The sequence below is a fragment of the Mus musculus genome, chromosome 5 (genome assembly GCF_000001635.26).
Source record: "Mus musculus strain C57BL/6J chromosome 5, GRCm38.p6 C57BL/6J".
Lineage (NCBI taxonomy): Eukaryota > Metazoa > Chordata > Mammalia > Rodentia > Muridae > Mus > Mus musculus.
The window spans coordinates 29,630,044-29,650,204 of NC_000071.6; the positions used below are offsets into that span (position 1 = coordinate 29,630,044).

The 20,161-nt window shown below is 39.7% G+C and overlaps 1 protein-coding gene across 1 annotated transcript in view; it reads left to right on the top strand.

Moving 5' to 3' along the window:
• Positions 1 to 20,161, top strand: part of Ube3c (ubiquitin protein ligase E3C) — a 106,836-nt gene that overhangs the window by 60,802 nt on the left and 25,873 nt on the right. The window contains exons 14-18 of the mRNA NM_133907.3: positions 1,149 to 1,253; positions 2,707 to 2,794; positions 5,588 to 5,685; positions 7,595 to 7,727; positions 16,367 to 16,614. Of these exons, the coding sequence (NP_598668.1) occupies positions 1,149 to 1,253; positions 2,707 to 2,794; positions 5,588 to 5,685; positions 7,595 to 7,727; positions 16,367 to 16,614 (672 nt within the window). The remainder of the gene's footprint in view (positions 1 to 1,148; positions 1,254 to 2,706; positions 2,795 to 5,587; positions 5,686 to 7,594; positions 7,728 to 16,366; positions 16,615 to 20,161) is intronic.

Sequence of the window (20,161 nt, forward strand, 5' to 3'; positions counted from 1 at the left end):
TTCAAAACAGAATTTCTTTGTGTTGCCCTAGCTGTCTTGGAACTCTGTAGACCAATCTGGTCTTGAACTAACAGATCCACCTGCCTCTGTCTCTCTAGTGCTGGGATTAAGTGTATGTGTCAGCACCCTGTGAATCACAGGTTCCCTCTTGCTAGTTCCCTGAGGACTGACCTTTGTTTGTTTGAATCCAGGGTCAGCTGACCTCATTTTTTTTGTCTTTTTTTTTTTTAAATATTTCTTATTATTACGTATTTTCCTCAATTACATTTAGAATGCTATCCCAAAAGTCCCCCATACCCTCCCCCCCACTTCCCTACCCATCCACTCCCCTTTTTTGGCCCTGGTGTTCCCCTGTACTGGGACATAAAAAGTTTGCAAGTCCAATGGGCCTCTCTTTCCAGTGATGGCCGACTAGGCCATCTTTTGATACATATGCAGCTAGAGACATGAGCTCCGGGGTACTGGTTAGTTCATAATGTTGTTCCACCTATAGGGTTGCAGATCCCTTTAGCTTCTTGGGTACTTTCTCTAGCTCCTCCATTGGGGTCCCCTGTGCTCCATCCAATAGCTGACTTTGAGCATCCACTTTTGTGTTTGCTAGGCCCCGGCCTAGTCTCACAAGAGACAGCTATATCAGGGTCCTTACAGCAAAATCTTGCTAGTGTGTGCAATGGTGTCAGCATTTGGAAGCTGATTATGGGATGGATCTCTGGATATGGCAGTCTCTAGATGGTCCATCCTTTTGTCTCACATCCAAACTTTTCTCTGTAACTCCTTCCATGGGTGATTGTTTCCAATCCTAAGAAGGGCAAAGTGTCCACACTTTGGTCTTTGTTCTTCTTCAGTTCCATGTGTTTTGCAAATTGTATCTTATATCTCGGATATACTAAGTTGCTGGGCTAATATCCACTTATCAGTGACTGACCTCATTTTTTAAAGATCACTTTGTGTGTGCACTTATGTTGCTTTTCTGTTTCTTTTGGTAAACAACTGGTTTGTTCTTCCAGCCTGTTCTTGTCCCTAAAGGAGGCTTTTTGTCACATCAATTTTTATCAGTTAGATAAACACCAGTATCTTATCTGGTTAATGGTATTGCCAACTCTTTAATGTTTTAGTCTGTATGACACTGCCCTGTTCTTTTTCTTCAGGTTATCACCAACCTAGTGAAAATGCTGAAGTCTAGAGACACGAGGAGAAATTTCTGTCCTCCAAACCACTGGCTGTCAGAACAAGAGGATATCAAAGCAGATAAAGTTAGTGGAAAATCTCCCTAATACTTTTCATTAAAGATGGGTTTCTCAGCTTTTGTATCATAGGAAGTGTAAGCCTTTTTAAATTGTGTAACTCTTCACTTAACTTTGAGGATGTATCAATGTTTTAGGGGGGAAAAAAGTCAAAGGACAAGGTATGTAGCAGCAGCATTGACCTAGACAGCATCCTGATAATCATTATCTTGATTATACTGTTATTGCCTCAGGTTGTAGTGAAACCCAATGATTGTCTATTGGAGTTGAAAACAATGTCACTTTTTAGTAATACTACTAGTAAATGTATGTCATTAGTTAAAAGAGATGGGTTTTATCCTATGTTGTCTGAAGGGGCAGACAATTCATTGCTAAAATTTGAACCTAAAACAGACTTAATCTTCCAGATCACCAGGAAGAGTGTACATCAGGCACGCTCAGAGAAAGTCACCACTAATGTATTTTAGAATCTTTGAGAGTAAAAGACAGTCAGATATGAGACAGGGATACGGGTGCACCAAGAATCCAGGACAGGAATGTGGCAGGACATTGGAGGTATGTCTATGTCTTCAGGGACAAGCGATCTTCAAGTTGAACCTGATACCTTCAGCTCCACCCACTGGCAGAATTTGCATATGGTCAGGTCTTGCAAAGTGAACAGCTCCAGGGCCAGATGGATGACTCTAAGGAACTTTTTTCACCAACACAAAAGAACTTTAGCATGGTAGTAGTTCTAGGTTTTGAGGTGTGGTGACCTGTGACTACCAGTAGAAGCTGCTGATGTATGAAGAAAGGTTAGGGACTCCTAAGAACCCTTCCTTCCAGGCATGTACATTGTCCAAGGAACTCTGAGTAACACTGAAAATAGCTGCATGGCCTGGCCTCATATAGTAACTCTACAAGTTCACAGTGGTACTAAAGAGAAAAAGAACTTTATTCATCAATTTTATAGAATATGAAGGAATATGTCATTTTGAAACTTTTCTTGAAAGAAGCAGTAAACATTTGGCATGCCTCTCTAAGGCTATCTAGACAGTAGTGATATCTTCCTGTTTATGCATTTCTTCCACATAATGGGTGTCATATTTTGTGATCTCAGGGAAGGGTGTAACATTTCACCATACACATTGAGCCTGCAAGTAATGGGTACATTCCAGACCATAAACAAAAGCTTGTACCTTCGTTGAAAAAAAAAAATTACAAAGACCAAAACTAAAGGATTAGAAAAATTTACAGATTAAAGAAAAACTTAAGAGATATAATTGTTATTTTTTTAATGTGATATGCTTTGTTTCATAATTATATCATTGTTATTTTACTGTACCCTGACTATAATTCCCTTTAAAGTATTCAAGGTTAAATTATGAGGACATGTGAGGCAGCCTGGACTGGACAGGAATAGACAGCCAGCTCCTTAGGTGCTGAAACAAAAGAAAGTGCTGACAGCAGTTGGTTCCCATAGGTTACCCAGCTCTATGTACCTGCATCTAGACATGTGTGGCGATTCCGGAGGATGGGCAGGATTGGCCCACTGCAGTCCACCCTGGAGGGTGAGTCCTCAGTTTGCACTTCTTTTCACCAGGATGAATACTCGTAGCATTCACTCCTTTTACTGTTAGCTCTGTGATTTTTGCTGAGCACCACATAGAGTATCTTCATCATTATTTTCAGTAAAAATCAGCTTGTGTAACCCTTATAGACAGGTAGAAAAATGATTGCTATCTCACATTTTCTGAAAGGTGGGGCTGTTAGGCAAGCAGCAGGAGATAGCCTGGGGTTCTCTGGATCATAGCTGTTTCTTTGCTCACTCTGCAGAATTCCTACGAGTAGTTATGCCTTATGAAGAACATTTGGTTATTTTGTTAGTCTTTGGTGAATATTAATGTAGTTACTATTATTATCAGTATGCAAGTATGTGTGTGAACATAAATAATGGAAGAACCCTAAGTCACTACAGCCATGTACTTACTTTTATAAAAAGGAAAAAAACAAAACAAAACTGCAGAACTGTTTTCTGAAGTAGCTGTACCACCTTCCATTCAGACCAGAGATACATGTTTTATACACTGGTACTTTGTATCTTAGCCACTACTTAGAATTGTCATGTTTTGTTTTCTTTGGTTGGTTTTTGCTTCTTTGGCACCAGGTCTATGTCTCACTATGTAGCCTTAGCTGGTATAGAGATCTGTCTGCCTGTCTCTGCCTTACAAGTACTGGAATTAAAGTGAGGGACCAAATATTTTGGGTTCAGACTCTGTCTTAGAGAATCTGACCTAAGTTTGAACTCAAGTAAACTAACAGTTTGGTACCTAGCACCAGTCTCCAGGTTACAAGCCCGCCACTGCCTAACAACCACCAATCTGGAGGAAAGTAGAAGTTAAGTTTGGCTCCCAACACCAGCCATTTATGCTAAAGTCCACAGTAGCCCCTCGGCTCCCCCTTCCCCCAATTAGATACTTTTCAGGCTAGAAACACTCAACTTTCACTTGTCATTTTGTATAAAATCTTGTCCTGATGAGCATTCAGGGCTTTTCTCCACTGGAACCATCATGTGGGTTAACAGTGAGTTAAGCCCAAGCTTAAGCTTATAAATAAAGACCCTTATGTGATTGTATTGAATCGGCTTCTGATTGGTCCTATGTGATCACAACCATTTCCTGGTACTACAGAAGGTGTGCTCCACGATGCCCTTATGGGATTGTCATTTTCAAAAGATTATCTTCTGGAAATGACATAGTTATTGCAGTAATGAGTAGTAGCTATGGTTGCCTAGGCCTTCAGCATACTGGCATGGGTGAGGGAGGAAGTTCATAGACTTCAAAACTCCTTAGCAGTTAACACTTGGTGAGGAAGTAGGAGGTCATTTTCTTCAGTAACATGGCCCCTGATTGGCTGCCCATGCTCCAGTAAATAACTTTTTTCCCATGTTCCTATAAGAAACTCTGGTTGAAGGGCTAGAGAGATGGCTCAGTGGTTAAGAGCACTGACTGTTCTTTCAAAGGTCTGAGTTCAAATCCCAGCAACCACATGGTGCCTCACAACCATCTGTAATGGGATCTGATGCCCTCTTCTGGTGTATCTGAAGACAGCTACAGTGCACTCACAAATAAAATAAATAAATCAGAAAGAGAGAGAGAGAAACACAAAACTCAGTAGATCACAGGAGAAAATTGCAACATGAAAGTTAAAAGGAAGACCAGCTGTGAGGAGAGTAATGAGCTAGAGTGAGAGGAGGATAGGGGGATAATGGGTCATGAATACATGTGTGAACTAGTCAAAACTTTATTAAAATTTTAACCATTCAGGGCTACACAGAGAAACCCTGTCTGGGGGGATGAGGGAAAATTAACCACTTAAAAAGGTACATGCCCGGTGTGGTGGCTCATGCCTTTAATCCCAGCACTTGGGAGGCAGAGGCAGGCGGATTTCTGAGTTCGAGGCCAGCCTGGTCTACAGAGTGAGTTCCAGGACAGCCAGGGCTACACAGAGAAACCCTGTCTCGAAAAACCAAAAAATAAATAAATAAAAATAAATAAATAAAAAGGTCCATGGCAGACTGTAGCACGGTGATAAAGCACTTGCTTAACCTTGCCCATGCCCTGTGGTTCATCCCTAGCTCCACTGACTAATGGTATTGTCTTGCTTGTTTTGTTTTAATTGTTGCATCTGGAGAATTTTTAACATGCTATGGGTATGGTTTCTGTATCTGTTATAAAATTTGCCACTCTGGCTTGCCCTTTTTTTGGAGACAGGGTCTCTCTACGCAGTTCAGACCATTCTGGAACTCACTCTGTAGTCAAGGCTGACCTCCAACTCACAGAGATTCACCTGCCTCCACCTCCCAAGTGCTGTGATTAAAGGTGTGTGTCAACACTGCCCAGCTATAAAGGAATCTTAAACTGTTAAGAATTAACCAGATTTTCTCTTTTCATTCAAATGTGTTTAAAGGGTTAATTGTGATTCATTGTGCCAGGCTTTTTTCTCACTGTTGGGAAAGAATAGGTCCTAAGTTTATTAGTAAAGTACCAGTATAGGCCCAATAGTTATACAGCCTTTTCTTAGGCAACTTTTGACTTGCTCCCATACCTACCCCTGAGGAAAAAGCAGAGTGAGCTTACACCTGAAGACTGTCGACCTTACCCACCCTGCATTTGTATCGCTCACCTGGCTAGAATGATGTCAGATTTAAGATTGGGCCCAGAGGATGTGTTCATGGAAATAGAAATAGAATCACTAAGTTATTTCAAATCCTTAAAATGACTTTATAAATCCTGATTTTAGTAGCTGGCAATGAATGGGAAGGAAAATACAGGTGGACTAATAAGTTTTAACATGTGTCGCAGTGGGTCTGGAGTCCTTACCCCTGTCTGTGTCTGAGGAACGACAGCTTGCCATCCTGACAGAACTGCCTTTTGTGGTTCCATTTGAGGAGCGAGTGAAGGTATGCCATTCAGACCCTGTCATGCTAGCTTAACACAGTTAAAAAGTTAACACACCACTTTTTAAAATCTTGCATTTCATCCTTAAAATCCAGTCAGATACTTCTCTGTATTCATGCTTTCCCTTGTAGCTAAGCAGCCTGTTAGACTAGAGATTTCTAATAGTGGGACCTAATCAATGTTGTTTAAACTGTCAAAGTTTGCATTGTTACTAAAAATGCCAGTTTTTTTAAAGATTATTTTGTATACATTCATTAAAAAATTGGTATGACCATCACTGCTTTGAAAAATGAGTAGATATCTTAGTTCCTTGCCAGATGATCTTGAAAAAATGTTTAAAAGTTTGCATATATTTGTTTGCAGTTTAATTTGGACTATTCTGTTTATACTAGAAATTTTCTAGAAATTGCTAGGTTCTTCTCTTAGGTACTGACCAAAATATTTTTCAGACCTTCATTCTTTGTTCAGGGCAAACAAAACAAACAAACAAACCAAAAAATGGTCTGACTGACCTAGAGGCTCTAGGTCAGTGGTTCTCAACCTTCCTAATGCTGGGACCCTTTAATATAGTTCCTCATATTGTGGAGACACCCCCCCCCCAAAAAAAACAGTTATTTGTAATTTTGTTACTATGTTGTTGCTATTAAGAATTGTAATGTAAGTATTTTTGTAGAGGTTTGCCAAAGAGATCACCACCCACAGTTTGAGAACTGCTGTTCTAGATGTTCATAAAAATATCAACCCCCTGCAGGATGTGGTGACACATTGCCTTTATCTCCCACTTGGAGAGACAGAAGCAGGTGGAGTTCTGTGAGTTCAGAGGCTAGCCTAATGTTGGGAGCTGTTTGCCTGTTTCTAAAAGCAGAGTAAAAGTTTGCCTGCTTCTCTGAAGCAGAAAGAGAAAAAAAAAGTCTGCCTGCCAGGGCCTGTTGAAAAATGTGCTGGCCTGCTGAGGCATCAAGGCAAGGGGCTGAAGCTTCTGTTAACCTTGGTGGAAGGAACAGGGAGGTCTGTGGATGGGGACAGATGTCCTATGTATATTTCAGCAATTGTTTCTGTTAGCTTGTGGCTTTGCTTCCCATGGTACCGTGAAGTATACAAAGGCTAAGAAAAGTAAACTTGAGGCAGCTGGCTGCTGCTACTGTGGTATTGACCAGCAGTCCTCCCAAATCTAACTCCTGGCTTTACATCTTTTTCCTGCCTTTCTATGTTTTCCTATCTTTCCTATCTTTGTTCTCCCCCTCAGAGACTGTTCTACTAGTGCTGGCAGGCCCAGCACAGCCAGTGATGTTACACAGAGAAACTCTGTCTTGGAGTAAAAACAAACCAAATAAGCCAATGCCAAAACACCATAGTGCCCACCTCCTGAGCTCCATCTACTGGTATTTCAACATTATAGACATGTGAATTTTATTCTTGGAGGAAGCTTCACTTCCCTCCTAAATAGTATTTTGGGCAGTGTGTTTGTGTGTGTACATGAGTATTCTAGAGTTTGTGCAGAAGCCAGAGAACAACTTTGAGAAGTCCATTCTCTCCTCTCATGTAGGTCCCAGACTGAGCTCGGGCAGAAAGGGCCGTACATCTCAATAACCTCAACTTACCTAGGTTTTAAGAAATACTTAATAAATGAACACGTACTATGACATGGGTCTTTCAAAGCTTACTGTAAACAGGGGAAACAACTTTAGAAATACTTTTAAATACTCTTCTCTTGAAAAAGTTAATATCTGCTACCTTGTATATAAAAACTGACACCAGAATTTATAGAAATATAAAGTTAAAACGTATTTAGCAGTTTTGTTTAGATTGTTTATACTTAGACCAGAAAGTCTTTTTGTCTCTAATAACCTGACTGACTGACTTTCTTTCTTTCTTTCTTTCTTTCTTTCTTTCTTTCTTTCTTTCTCTCAGATCTTTCAAAGGTTGATTTATGCTGATAAGCAAGAAGTTCAAGGCGATGGTCCATTTCTGGATGGAATCAATGTTACTATAAGGAGAAATTATATTTATGAAGATGCTTATGACAAACTTTCTCCAGAAAATGGTAAATATTTTTTTTTCCTCTGTTGCCTGCATATGTTAGCAGGAACTTGAGAATTACTGTAGAAAAATAACAATTATTGCTGGCCATACTGGTGCACACCTTTAATCCCAGTACTCTCAAGGCAGAGGCAGGTGGATTTCTCTGACTTTGAGGTGCCCTTGTCTACATATCAAGTACCAGGTCAGCCAAGGGTATAAAAAAAGAAATTCCGTTGAGCTGCTACTGGGTGGGATGGTACATGCATGCCTTTAACCCTAGTAGTACCAGGAACCAGGGTGTGTGTGTGTGTGTGTGTGTGTGTGTGTGTGTGTGTGTAGATATAAAGTTGGTAGTGAAATGGTTGACTAGCAGACTGGCATGGTGAAGACCTAGTTTCACCGTGGAAGGAAATTTTTTTCCTGTTTATAATTTGTTCTTTTAAGACTTTAAATGGAAAAAGTTGATTTTAAAATCAGCCTGTCTGTCTACCTTTCCTCTTTTGTACTAAGGAGGGAACCCAGGTAAGTATTTTACCACTTAGCTGAACTCCCTGCCCTCTGTATGATTTTTTTTTTTAACCTAAATATAGCAGATAAAATTTAGTAAATGTGAACTATTAAGTGGTATTCCTAAAACTGGTAAGTATCACAACAAACATTTTAGATTACCAAATTTTTCTTTTAAATAAATGTAACCTTTACCTTCATTATAATATTATGTCTTCTTCATTTTGCTATCTATAATTCCAAAACTGCAGGTGGTACCTATTTCATTCTTGTGTTGGTAGTGTTCTTGAGACAGGGTCTCCCTATGTAGTCAGGCCTGTCTTGGGATTCATAATACTCCTGTTTCAGCTTCCTGAGTGCTGTGATAATGGCTTTGCATTCACTGTTTTTCATATACATGTATAATTGTTGATCACATTACATTAAAACGTGCTGTTGTAATATGTATTTTTTTAAAAATGCTCGGTAACAGTACTGTAAAAAAAAATTGGACTTCAATGATATGAAAGTCAGTGACGTGTTTTATCATCTTTTAATACTTGACACTCATAGTTAAATGCTGTAATAGTAACAGTTTAAATTCAAGTATATCATACCCATGTATATCCTACATATAACTAATGTTTGATCAGTACTCAGAATAAAAACTTTGTCACCTTATGTCCATGGTAAAGAATTAAATGGGAAATCATAGTTGCTTCTCTTTGAAGGGAGCCATTTAATTTTCTCTAATGAGAACTAAGCCTTCAGTTTGTAATAATTTTCACTACCCAGCTAAAGAGCAAATGATGTCAATTAGATGATAGTAGAAGAAACCTGGTGCCAGCGGCTCCCTACTGTCCTCGGCAGGTGTGGTTTTGCATAACTAGATTTGTCATTTGAGCAGTGCAGTGCTCTCTTAAACCCTGTGTGTTGAACTATTGTCAGTTCAGGTCTGAGACCAGGATTTGTTTCCATATATTATGAATCAGAGAGGTGAACATAGGTACCTGGGGAGTCTAGGGAAGCATTCTCTTCAAAATCTAAGCATCTCTTCTTTGGAATCTCATAGCCGCCCTCATTCTTACTTTATTATCTAACTCATGCGTATCTCTCCCATTTACTTTATTTAAATATACCCTTTGCTAAGCATGCTCAGCAGATGTTTTAGTTGTAGCTAAGCCCAGGGAAAAAGTATAGTTAGACAGGACAACATGAGATGTGTGAATGATTGTCATGGCAGGAAGGCTGGTGGACTCTCTGAAGAGATGAAACTGGAGCCAGAATGTTTGGGAAAGTTGATGAGTAGTGTCTTACTGCTGTGAACAGACACCATGACCAAGGCAAGTCTTATAAAAGATAAAATTTAATTAGGGCTGGCTTACAGGTTCATAGGTTCAGTCCAGTATCATCAAGGCAAGAACATGGAAGCATCCAGGCAGGCAGAATGCAGCGAGGAGCTGAGAGTTCTACATCTTCATCTGAAGGCTGGTAGTGGAAGACTGACTTCCATTCAGCCAGGACAACAGTATTACAGCCCACACTCACAAGGCCACACTTCCCAATAGTGCCACTCCCTGGGCCAAGCATATACAAACCATCACATTCTACTCCTTGGCTCCCATAGACTTGTTCAAACACATGAGTCTATGGGGACCATATCTAGCCATAGCATAATAAAAAGTGCATTTAGTCCAACTTCCAAAGTCCCCATAATCTATAGCATTCTCAACAGTGTTAAAAGACCAAAGTTCAAAGGTTCTTTTGAAATCCATCCAATCACTTAAATGTAATCCCCAAAGCAAGACAGGAAACTAGCAGACAAACTCCAAACTCTGCATCTTCATGTCTGATGTTAAAGCAGTTTTCAAATCTCCACTCCTTTTTCATCTTTGTTGACTGCAATAAACTTCCTTTCCTGGGCTGGTTCCATTCTCTGTTAGCAGCATTCTTCAGGAGATATCCTATGGCTTTGCCATCTCAAACATCTTAGGGTCTCCAAGCTCCAATGTTACAGCTACTTGTTTCAATATCTGGGGTGCACACATGATCTTTTGGGCTCTTCCGAAGGGCTGGTGTCACGTCTCCAGCTCTGCCCTCTGTACTAACGTCATCAGGTTGATCTACTCCGCTGCTGCTGCTATTCTTGGCGATCAGCCCATGGTACTGACATCTCCAATATGTTGGGGTCTTCCACTGCAACTAGTCTTCACCAATAGCCTCTCATAGGCTCTCTTCATAGTGCCAATCCTCAACTCCTTTGCATGACCCCTTCAGTCCTGGGCTGCCAACTACAACTGAGGATGCACCTTCTCCAGTGGCCTTCCATGGCCTCTTACAGTGCCAAGCTCCAGCTGCTCTTCATGACCCCTTCATGCCTTCAAAATCAGAACCAACTTGGTGACTCTTACACATTACCAAGTACAGCTGCAGCAAGAAGTACAACCTTGTCTATCTCTGGAACACAACTTTGTGCTCTCAGAAAACACTTCCCAGAAGATTTTACCTCAGTGATGCTGGTCTCTTCTTAATCACCACAAATTACTTAGCTCCAGTTAATCGGCATCAATGGTCCCAGTAGTTCCTTTTGTTCTTAACTCTAAAGCTAGAGCTACATGGCCAAAGCTGCTGCTTGGGCCACTCCCTGGGCCAAGCATATACAAACCATCACAGGTAGGGTATGAGGCCTATGTCTAACTGCATTTCTATCTCTGAGGCCTCTGTAATGTTGGAGTGTATGTGAACTTTTCAGCCAAAGAGACTTTGTACTTAATAGGCTATTTTAATCTAACTTAAAATTTTTCAGATCTGGTTTAGTTCTTAGAAATGAAGGTTTTTAAACCATGTGTAAAGGTTTTTGCTAGACAGACAATCTTAGAACATTTAATTTTCTTACAAGAAAAGATTCAAACTACTGTACTTAATTTTCATTTACATAAAGTCAGTTGATGTGATTATTTCATTTACCATCTAGTCATTAAAGTCAGTTTTTTTTTTAATGTAACTTTTATTCTCGTGAAGTAATTATCATATGGAGGCTTATTGCCTTGTCTGCTAATCTAGGTCTAGTCCTGGAAGCTTTTAACCGACATACAATCTTATCTAGGCCTAGAATGTTTTAGCCTCTGAGACTTACTTCTGAATAAGCTCTTTCTAGCTCTTTCTAAGCTCTGACTGGCTGGTTCATCTCAGTTGTTCTGGCTCAAAATCTGCTTCTCTCTCTGCCTCTGACTGAGTTGCTCTGCTTGGCCTCAAACTAACTCTGGCAGTTATTCTAGTCTTCTGGCTCCTTCTCACTCTCTGACTCATTCTGTCTTCATGTGTGTCTAGCTTGTTTTCTTTCTTCATTCCGTCTCACTATAACTCTCCTGGTAAAACTGATTCCTTTCTCTCTCTGCACTGCTCATCAAATAGCTTCCCTTTCCTTCCTCTTCTCGTGCAGTGAGGCATGGCCTATTCTGTCACATCTTTATCTGATTTGTCACTTTGTCTGCCACCTAATTAGACATCACTTTCAAACATGTATGCTTCCTTGTACAAACTAACTTTACCTTCATTGTTAGCGATTAAAAGTGTGTACTAAAGGTGTGCGCCAAAGCTGAGACACGCCTTTTTTTCTTTTCTTTTCTTTTCTTTTCTTTTCTTTTCTTTTCTTTTCTTTTCTTTCCTTTTTTTAAGTAAATAACAGAATCTGGGGGTTCACAGTATAATAAAATAACCTGCGACAGTTCTTTATTGATGTTCATGATCTCATTTCATCTCAGGGTTTCTGAACAGTTTGAGCTACCCATTTACAAAGTTGGTTGAGTAGAGCTTGGAGAAGCTGATCACAGATGTTTACAGACTTGTCCTCACCCATGGAAACCATGTACTCATTGCAGTGTCACAGAATTCTACTATGGAGAGAATGTGAAGTAGTCTTCACCCAGGAGTGCTTTGAGGACTGCGGGATTGTCTTGCCACAACCCCTGGTCATATATTCCCCCATTGCTCTCAGCAACCTGCAGCTGTGGGGGTTGGACTGCCCTGATGTCATATCCTGAGAGTACCTTCTTCAGGAAGTTGGTGTTATTTAATTTAATGGGCAGAATTGGTGACATTAGTTTGAAGATAAGTCTTTCTTAGTTTTTTTTTTTTTCTTCCACTAAAACTTTAAAATAAAATCAAGTATTTCTAATTTGTTCTTAGAAACAGTAGTGTCAAGATCCCCTGACAGGCTAGATTTTTTGTTTGTTTTGTTTTGTTTTTGTTTTTGTTTTTCGAGACAGGGTTTCTCTGTGTAGCCCTGGCTGTACTGGAACTCACTCTGTAGACCAGGCTGGCCTCGAACTCAAAAATCCGCCTGCCTCTGCCTCCCAAGTGCTGGGATTAAAGGTGTGCACCACCACTGCCCGACAATTATTTTTTAAAGATTTACTTATTATATATAAGTACACTGTTATTTTATATATAAGTACACTGTAGCTGTCTTCAGACACACCAGAAGAGGGCATCAGACCTCATTACAGATGGTTACTGGAAATTGAACTCAGGACTCTGGAAGAGCAGTCAGTGCTCTTAACTGCTGAACCATCTCTCCAGCCCCGACAGGCTAGATTTTATGCTGAAAATATTTTCATTCAATTATATATTCTGATTTTCATAAATCAGCTTTCAGAAGGACCAGAATCCTTTACAAGGTATACTCTGAGGGTGGCCCTAGGAATACTCAGTGTCGGTTCTTTTGCGTTGGTCCTGAAGTTTAAAGGAGAGGTTCAAAGATGACTAAGGGCAACAATTTCTCATTCAGAGTGTTTTCACACTTAAAACTTTTGTAAAATCCTTTGACATTGTCTTAGTCAGGGTTTCTATTCCTGCACAAACATCATGACCAAGAAGCAGTTGGGGAGGAAAGGGTTTATTCAGCTTACACTTCCATACTGCTGTTCATCACCAAAGGAAGTCAGGACTGGAACTCAAGCAGGTCAGGAAGCAGGAGCTGGTGCAGAGGCCATGGAGGGATGTTCTTTACTGGCTTGCTTCCCCTGGCTTGCTCAGCTTGCTTTCTTATAGAACCAAGACTGCCAGCCCAGAGATGGTCCCACCCACAAGGGGCCTTTCCCCGCTTGATCACTAATTGAGAAAATGCCTTACAGTAGAAGCATCTCACAGAGGCATTTCCTCAACTGAAGCTCCTTTCTCTGTAATAAATCCAGCTGTGTCAAGTTGACACAAAACTAGCCAGTACAGACATTAAGTGTAAGATCTTATGTATAGTAACAAATAAATATTCCTCTTTCCTTTTGGAAATTGATTGTTCAGAGAATAGATGGGCATAAATATCAAAATACATATTTTTGTATGGCAACTCAGATTTTTTTTTCCTAGGGGTTTATTTCAAGCTTTTTATTATTGTTAGTGTTGTTGTTGTTGTTGTTGTTATATTAAAAACTTGTGCATGTGCTACAGTGTACATGAAAAGGTCAGAGGAGAATTTCCTTCATCATCAGGCTCTGAGAGATCAAACTTAGTCAGTCAGGCTTGGCCACAAGCATATTTAGCTGCCTGAGACACCTTCTAACCCAACCCTGGTGGGTTTTAAAATATCTTTTATTATTCAGATGGCATTTTATCTGAAACTCTGATAGGTTTTTGTTATTGTTTGATTTGAGGGCAGGGTTAAAAACACATGAGTGCAGGTTCAGTGTTAGGTCAGATGTGTCAAATCTACTTCAAGATAGAGTTGTAAGCCACCCAGATAGAGTTGTAAGCCACCCAACGTCGTCGCTGTTGGGAATCACAACAGTCCTTTGTGAGAGTAGTATGGCTTTTTGTTTTGTTTTGCTTTTTTGTTTTGTTTTTGAGACTGGATTTCTCTGTGTAACCCTGGCTGTACTGGAACTGTGACCACCCTCTTGAGTGCTGGGATTAAAGGCATGTGCCGCCACCACCTGACTTAGCAGAATGTGCTCTTAAACCACTGAGCCACCTTTCCAGTCCTCTTTGTTGATCATATTTCATAATCAAATTAACCAAAGTAGATATAAACACCATGGTTGTGAATTATCAATGAAAAACTTGTTCTTCTCATAAATGTAGAGAAGACCACAGAGTAGCCTGCCTGCGTAGACAATAGCCAAGGCTTTATAGGCAGCTAAGGTATTTTAAATGATATGGAATCCATTATAGTATCAACCATGTTGATTAAAATAAGCCATCCTCAGCCTTATAATTGCAACTAATACCCTTTTTAACTTCTGTAATGATAGCCACTGTTCCTCCTAGACAAGATGAAGAGCAAGCTGTAATCCTGGTGAAGTGGGTCTGTTTGCCAGGTTCCTCTGGGAGTTATGAATATGTCCCTGCTGTGAGTCTAGGGAGTACCCTTTCTCTTAGCTGTTTTGTGGGTGTGCCATAGTGTACATGAGAAAGTCAGAGGAAAAGTCCCTTGAAGTGGTATTCCTTGGTGATTAGGTCTGTATCATAGGATATCCTTTATCATTGATTCCTTTCCTAGTCTTCAGACATGTTAGTCGCTTGTGCCCCTCTTGTGGGAGGTATTTAACTCTTTTTCTTGTAATCTCAATTCTTCTTGGGGATAAGGGTTATCTCTTCCCAACTGTCCATCCCAGTTTAATTTTCTGACTCTATTCCTTATTAGTTGATATTAATAAATGGCACTTAAAACATGGGCATCTCTTTTTAAATGACATTTGTTTGCTTTTATTTTATTTTATTTTATTTTTTTTAAAGACAGGGTCTCTCTGCTTAGCCTTGGCTGTCCTAGAACTCACTATGCAAAGCAGGCTCCAGAGATCCACCTGTCTCTGCCTCCTGAGTGCTGCAAGTCATGCACTGCCATGCCTAGCTGGGTTGTTTTTTAGACACTTTGGTCTGCAAAATGAGGTTTCCTGAAACTTAGCAAATAATTTTTGTTTGTTTGCTTTGTGTTTTTTGAGACAGGGTCTCTCTCTATATCCCTAACTGTCCTGGAACTCTGTGTAGACCAGACTGGCCCTGAACTCACTGAGATCCTCCTACCTCTGCCATTTAGTTCTGGGATTGAAGACATGTGCCCAGCAATAAGTAATATTATTTTTAAATCAGAGAACCCTTTCAACACAGAGGCCGTGACATGAAATTTAGTTCTTTTGTAAAGAAAGGAGAGATACTTATCACCCTCAGAGTATCAACCCCTGTAATGTAACAGAAATGTCCTTATCAAAACTTAAACGTTTCCTGGGTAATAAACCAATTCACTCCTTAAAGAATCTCTCAGGCCTGCCAACTTCATGAAGTATGTCCTTCAGCTTCAGTCATAAACACTTGAATTTCACATACTAAACAGAACTGCCTGTCCTTATAGTAACTAAAACCCAGCAAAGGTGGGTAGTGAAAGGCTCAACTAATTGTCAGATCGAAGGCATGGAAGTAAAAAGTAAAAAGGCATGGAAGTAAAAAGTTTCTCTCTTTTTTTTCCCCACTTACGTTTACATGTCTAAAAGTCAAGATACTACTGTAGAAAACTAACAGCTGTGTGTGTATATTTCCACCACCCATAACAGGGTGGTGCAAAAGATATCACTAGTTTTCTTCCTTTGGTTGCTTTTCTAGCCTGCTGTGGAAACTGGCTTGGGTCCTTTCAGATCAAAAAGACAATATCTTCAGCTTGTATTCAGGTTTGTCTTTGATTGAAACTGCTTTGTGAATCGTTTCAGTGATGAGATCAATGACAAGGTTGTTAGAACCATCAACTATTGCCTATCATTCTTGTTGCTCCAAACCTGTATCTTTACAAAAAGTCTCCTTTTTTCTGCCCACCAATGGGCGCCTTGTCCAATGCCTAACTTTACTCTTCAGAGATGGTGGATTGTTCTTACTAAGAATCTTTCTCCCACTGGTCCACTAACCAACCATCTTCTATATGATAAATCCATGAAAAAGAGTTTCCATGTAGGACCTGGGAAAATTCCCATAAGTTTTCTTGGTTACTCATAATTTTAATGGGACCTTCTACATAAAAGTCGGTATTTCTGGCTTATGTTTATTTGCATTTTAAGTAACTTTGATGTCATTGTCTCTCTAGTATTGCTGGTTTATTGAACCATAATCTTAAAGGTCCCTGGTTGATAGTCTTGGTGCCTTTACATAGTACTTTCTGTAATACTGTTTGTTTTATTGCGCTTTTTTTAATAGAGCCTGATTTGAAAAAACGGATCCGGGTGCACTTGCTCAATGCCCATGGCCTGGATGAAGCTGGCATCGATGGTGGTGGTATTTTCAGAGAGTTTTTAAATGAACTACTGAAATCTGGATTTAACCCCAACCAGGGCTTCTTTAAGACTACTAATGAAGGGCTTCTATACCCCAACCCAGCTGCTCAGATGCTTGTGGGAGATTCTTTCGCAAGGCATTACTACTTCCTAGGCAGAATGCTTGGAAAGGTAATTTTTATATAAAAATAAGGCTCAAAAAAAAAATGTCATTTTACTGTTTTTATAGAGTTGTCTACATTTTATTGGTTATCATTATTCAAAATTGTTAAAAAACATTTTTGCTGATCCCTACTGAGTAATTATATAGCAACTACATTTTATTATGATCATACATTGCATGGGCAGTAGTTGGACTAAAAAATAATTGGTATAGTACAAAAATAGGACTATAAAACTTCAGATAAGAGGTATTTATTTATTTTTGTTTGAATATTTATTTATTTATTTTAATATAGGCATGGGTATACTTAGAAATTGGTGTCTTTCTCATTTGTTCCCTACCATCCTTATTCTCTGAGTCAGGTTCTTTCACTGAACCTAGAACTAGTTGATTCTGTTGACTGTCAAGTCTGGCTTTCCCCAGCACAGGAATTATAGAAGCAGGCTTCCCTGACTGGCTGTTTGTGGTTTTGTTTTGTTAATGTGGATGCTAGGAATGGAATTCCTCCTATAAGCACTTTATCCACTTAGCCATCAACCCAGCCCCAAAAGTTACTATTTTAAAGTTGTACAATGTGATTTAGACATGTTACATGACTAGGGAATGTGTAACTAAAGGCAAAACTTCAGGTTTAATGGTGAAATGTTCATAGTATTCCCTCTAAGTCAGAAACAAGACAGGGGCACACTTGGCTGTGGGGGATCTGCATTGTAATTGCTCCCTATAAGTAGCCCTTAATCTCAACAAAATATAGTTGTTACTTTTACTGGTTACTCATATTTTTAAATGTGCAGCTCTTATATACAAGTATATATTTTTATATTTATTTTGTTTGCTTACTTGCATTTTAAATAAAAATGTTGGTTACTGTTATTTTTAACTGTGTGTGTGTATATGGATAGTGTATGTGAGTCCAGGTACCCTTGGAGGCCAGAGGCATTGGATCTCTCTGAAGCTGGAGTTACAGGTGATGGTGAACTGACTGACATGGGGACGGTGAACTGAACTCGGGTCCTCTGCAAAAATAGTATGCTGTTCTTTATCACCAAGCCATCTCTCCAGCCCTGTTGTCAGACTGTTAACTACCAATTCTTATTAATGTGTTGGCACACGCCTTTAATCCCAGCACTCAGAAGACAGAGGAAGGCAGATCTCTGCGTTTGAGAACTGCCTGGTCTACAGAATGAGCTCTAGGAGAGCCAAGGCTACACAAAGAAACTCTGTCTTGAAATACTAAAGAAAGAAAGGAAGGAAGAGAGAAAAAGGTAGGAAGGTAAGGGAGGAAGTTAGGTGAGTCATGAAATTTTGGTCATGAGCGTTGGCCAATTGGTTAAGAGCTACCCAGATGGAACATGGCAAACTATTGCTTGTGGTTATTGATAGAAAAGTAGGATTCTAATAGTACAGAAGATGTCTGCCCACCTCTGGTGCTGATTGAGGCTTGTTATAAATATAAAGGTTGTGGCTTTTTAAATCTGGGAACTGAATGATCAACAGCAGGGTCGAAGCCCCCAACTGAGAGTAAATATTTACTGCAACAACATATTGATACAGGAAGGATTTTACTCCAGACTCAGTGACTCAAAATTGTTATGAGTCCTTGTAACTTGAGGAACAGAGTACCCAGCAACACAGATAAGGGAGGAGGTTGTTCATCTGACCTCCCTTCTTCACCTGACCCACTGCTTCTGCCTCCTGAGTCCTGGGTTTAAGTAAGACGCAGCCTAGGTCTCTCTCTTTTTTTTTTTTTTTAAGATTTATTTATTTATTATATGTAAGTACACTCTAGCTGTCTTCAGACACTGGAGAAGAAGGAGTCAGATCTTGTTACAGATGGTTGTGAGCCATCATGTGTTTGCTGGGATTTGAACTCAGGACCTTTGGAGGAGGTCAGTGCTCTTACCTGCTGAGCCATCTCGCCAGCCCAGCCTGGGTCTTAAAAGAGAAAAGATGTATTTGGTGATATGAAGTAACATTGTAGTGTACATATAGCATACCAACTAATGACACTCATCACCAGGCCTGATGACCTAAGTTTGATCTCTGTATTCAACATGATAAAAGAAGAAAAACAATTCCCACAAATTGTCCCCTAGCTTCTATATTCATATCATGGTATGTGCCTTCTCCCTAAATAAATAAATGTAATGCAGAGTGTATGTGTAAAACCCTAATATCTTTAGCTGTCAGACAGATGCAAATAAAACTACATTGAAATAGCATCCTAATGAACTAACCAGTACCCCAGAGCTCTTGACTCTAGCTGCATATGTATCAAAAGATGGCCTAATCGGCCATCACTGGAAAGAGAGGCCCATTGGACTTAAAAACTTTATATGCTCCAGTACAGAGGAACGCCAGGGCCAAAAAGTGGGAGTGGGTAGGTAGAGGGGTGAGGGGGAGGGTATGGGGGACTTTTGGGATAGCATTGGAAATGTAAATGAGGAAAATACCTAATTTAAAAAAAAAAGAATAAGAAAAAAAAGAAAGAAAAAAAGAAGTAGCATCCTATCCAGTCAGAACAGCTACTGTTGAAAGACAGAGCAGACACAGTAGCTCGTGACCATAATCCCAATATTTGGGATGCAGGACCATTATTTTATGTTCCATACTGCCCTGGGCTAGGGGTGGGTGAAATGTTTATGAGAAGGGGGGAGGGTACTTTGATGCAGTTAGTGAGACTGTATATATGGACTCTAGAAGTTATTAAAGAATGACTTCAGCCCATGCGTATGTAGCTCATTCTTATAAGGCCTTATATATTGCCAGAGAAAATGAAGTTAGCATGTCCTTGTTGCCCATATTGGTGCTTAACAGTGGAACAGATAAGAAATTATAGTATATAGACATGATGAAATGTATATTCATCTATAATGAATACAGTCAGGCCATTTACAGGAAAGTAAATGGGACTCAATGACATTGTATTGAGTGAAATAGTTCAAATCCAAAAAAACACGTACCACATATGCACTCTGGTATGTGGAAGCTAAAAACTAGTTGTCCTGAATGTAGAAGGATACAGAAGTTAGGGGGGGGAAACAGATAGATGAGAGAGACTGGATTTGATTATTGAACACTGTAGGCATGTGTAGAAATATTCCCTCTGAGCCCCGTTCATATGTACAATTAATACATGTTAACCAAAAATTAGAGTGTGAGGGGCTGGAGAGATGGTTCAGTGGTTAAGAGCACTGACTATTCTTCTGAGGTCCTGAGTTCAATTCCCAGCAACCACATTGGTGGCTCACAGCATCTGTAATGGGATCTGATGCCCTCTTCTTGTGTGTCTGAAGACAGTGACAGTGTACTCACATACATACAATAAATAAATCTTTTTTTAAAAAATTAGAGTGTGATGGCACATGCTTTAATTCCAGCACCTAGAATGCTGAGGCAAGAGGATTGTGAATTTAAGGCCAGCCTGAACAAAATCTTGTCTCAAAAAGGAAGGACTTGGCACGTAACTCAGTGATCAAGAGTTTATACATGTTGTTGAACCCAAGACTGCAGAATAAAAACAAGTGAATTATTTAAATTATTTTTAAAACTATA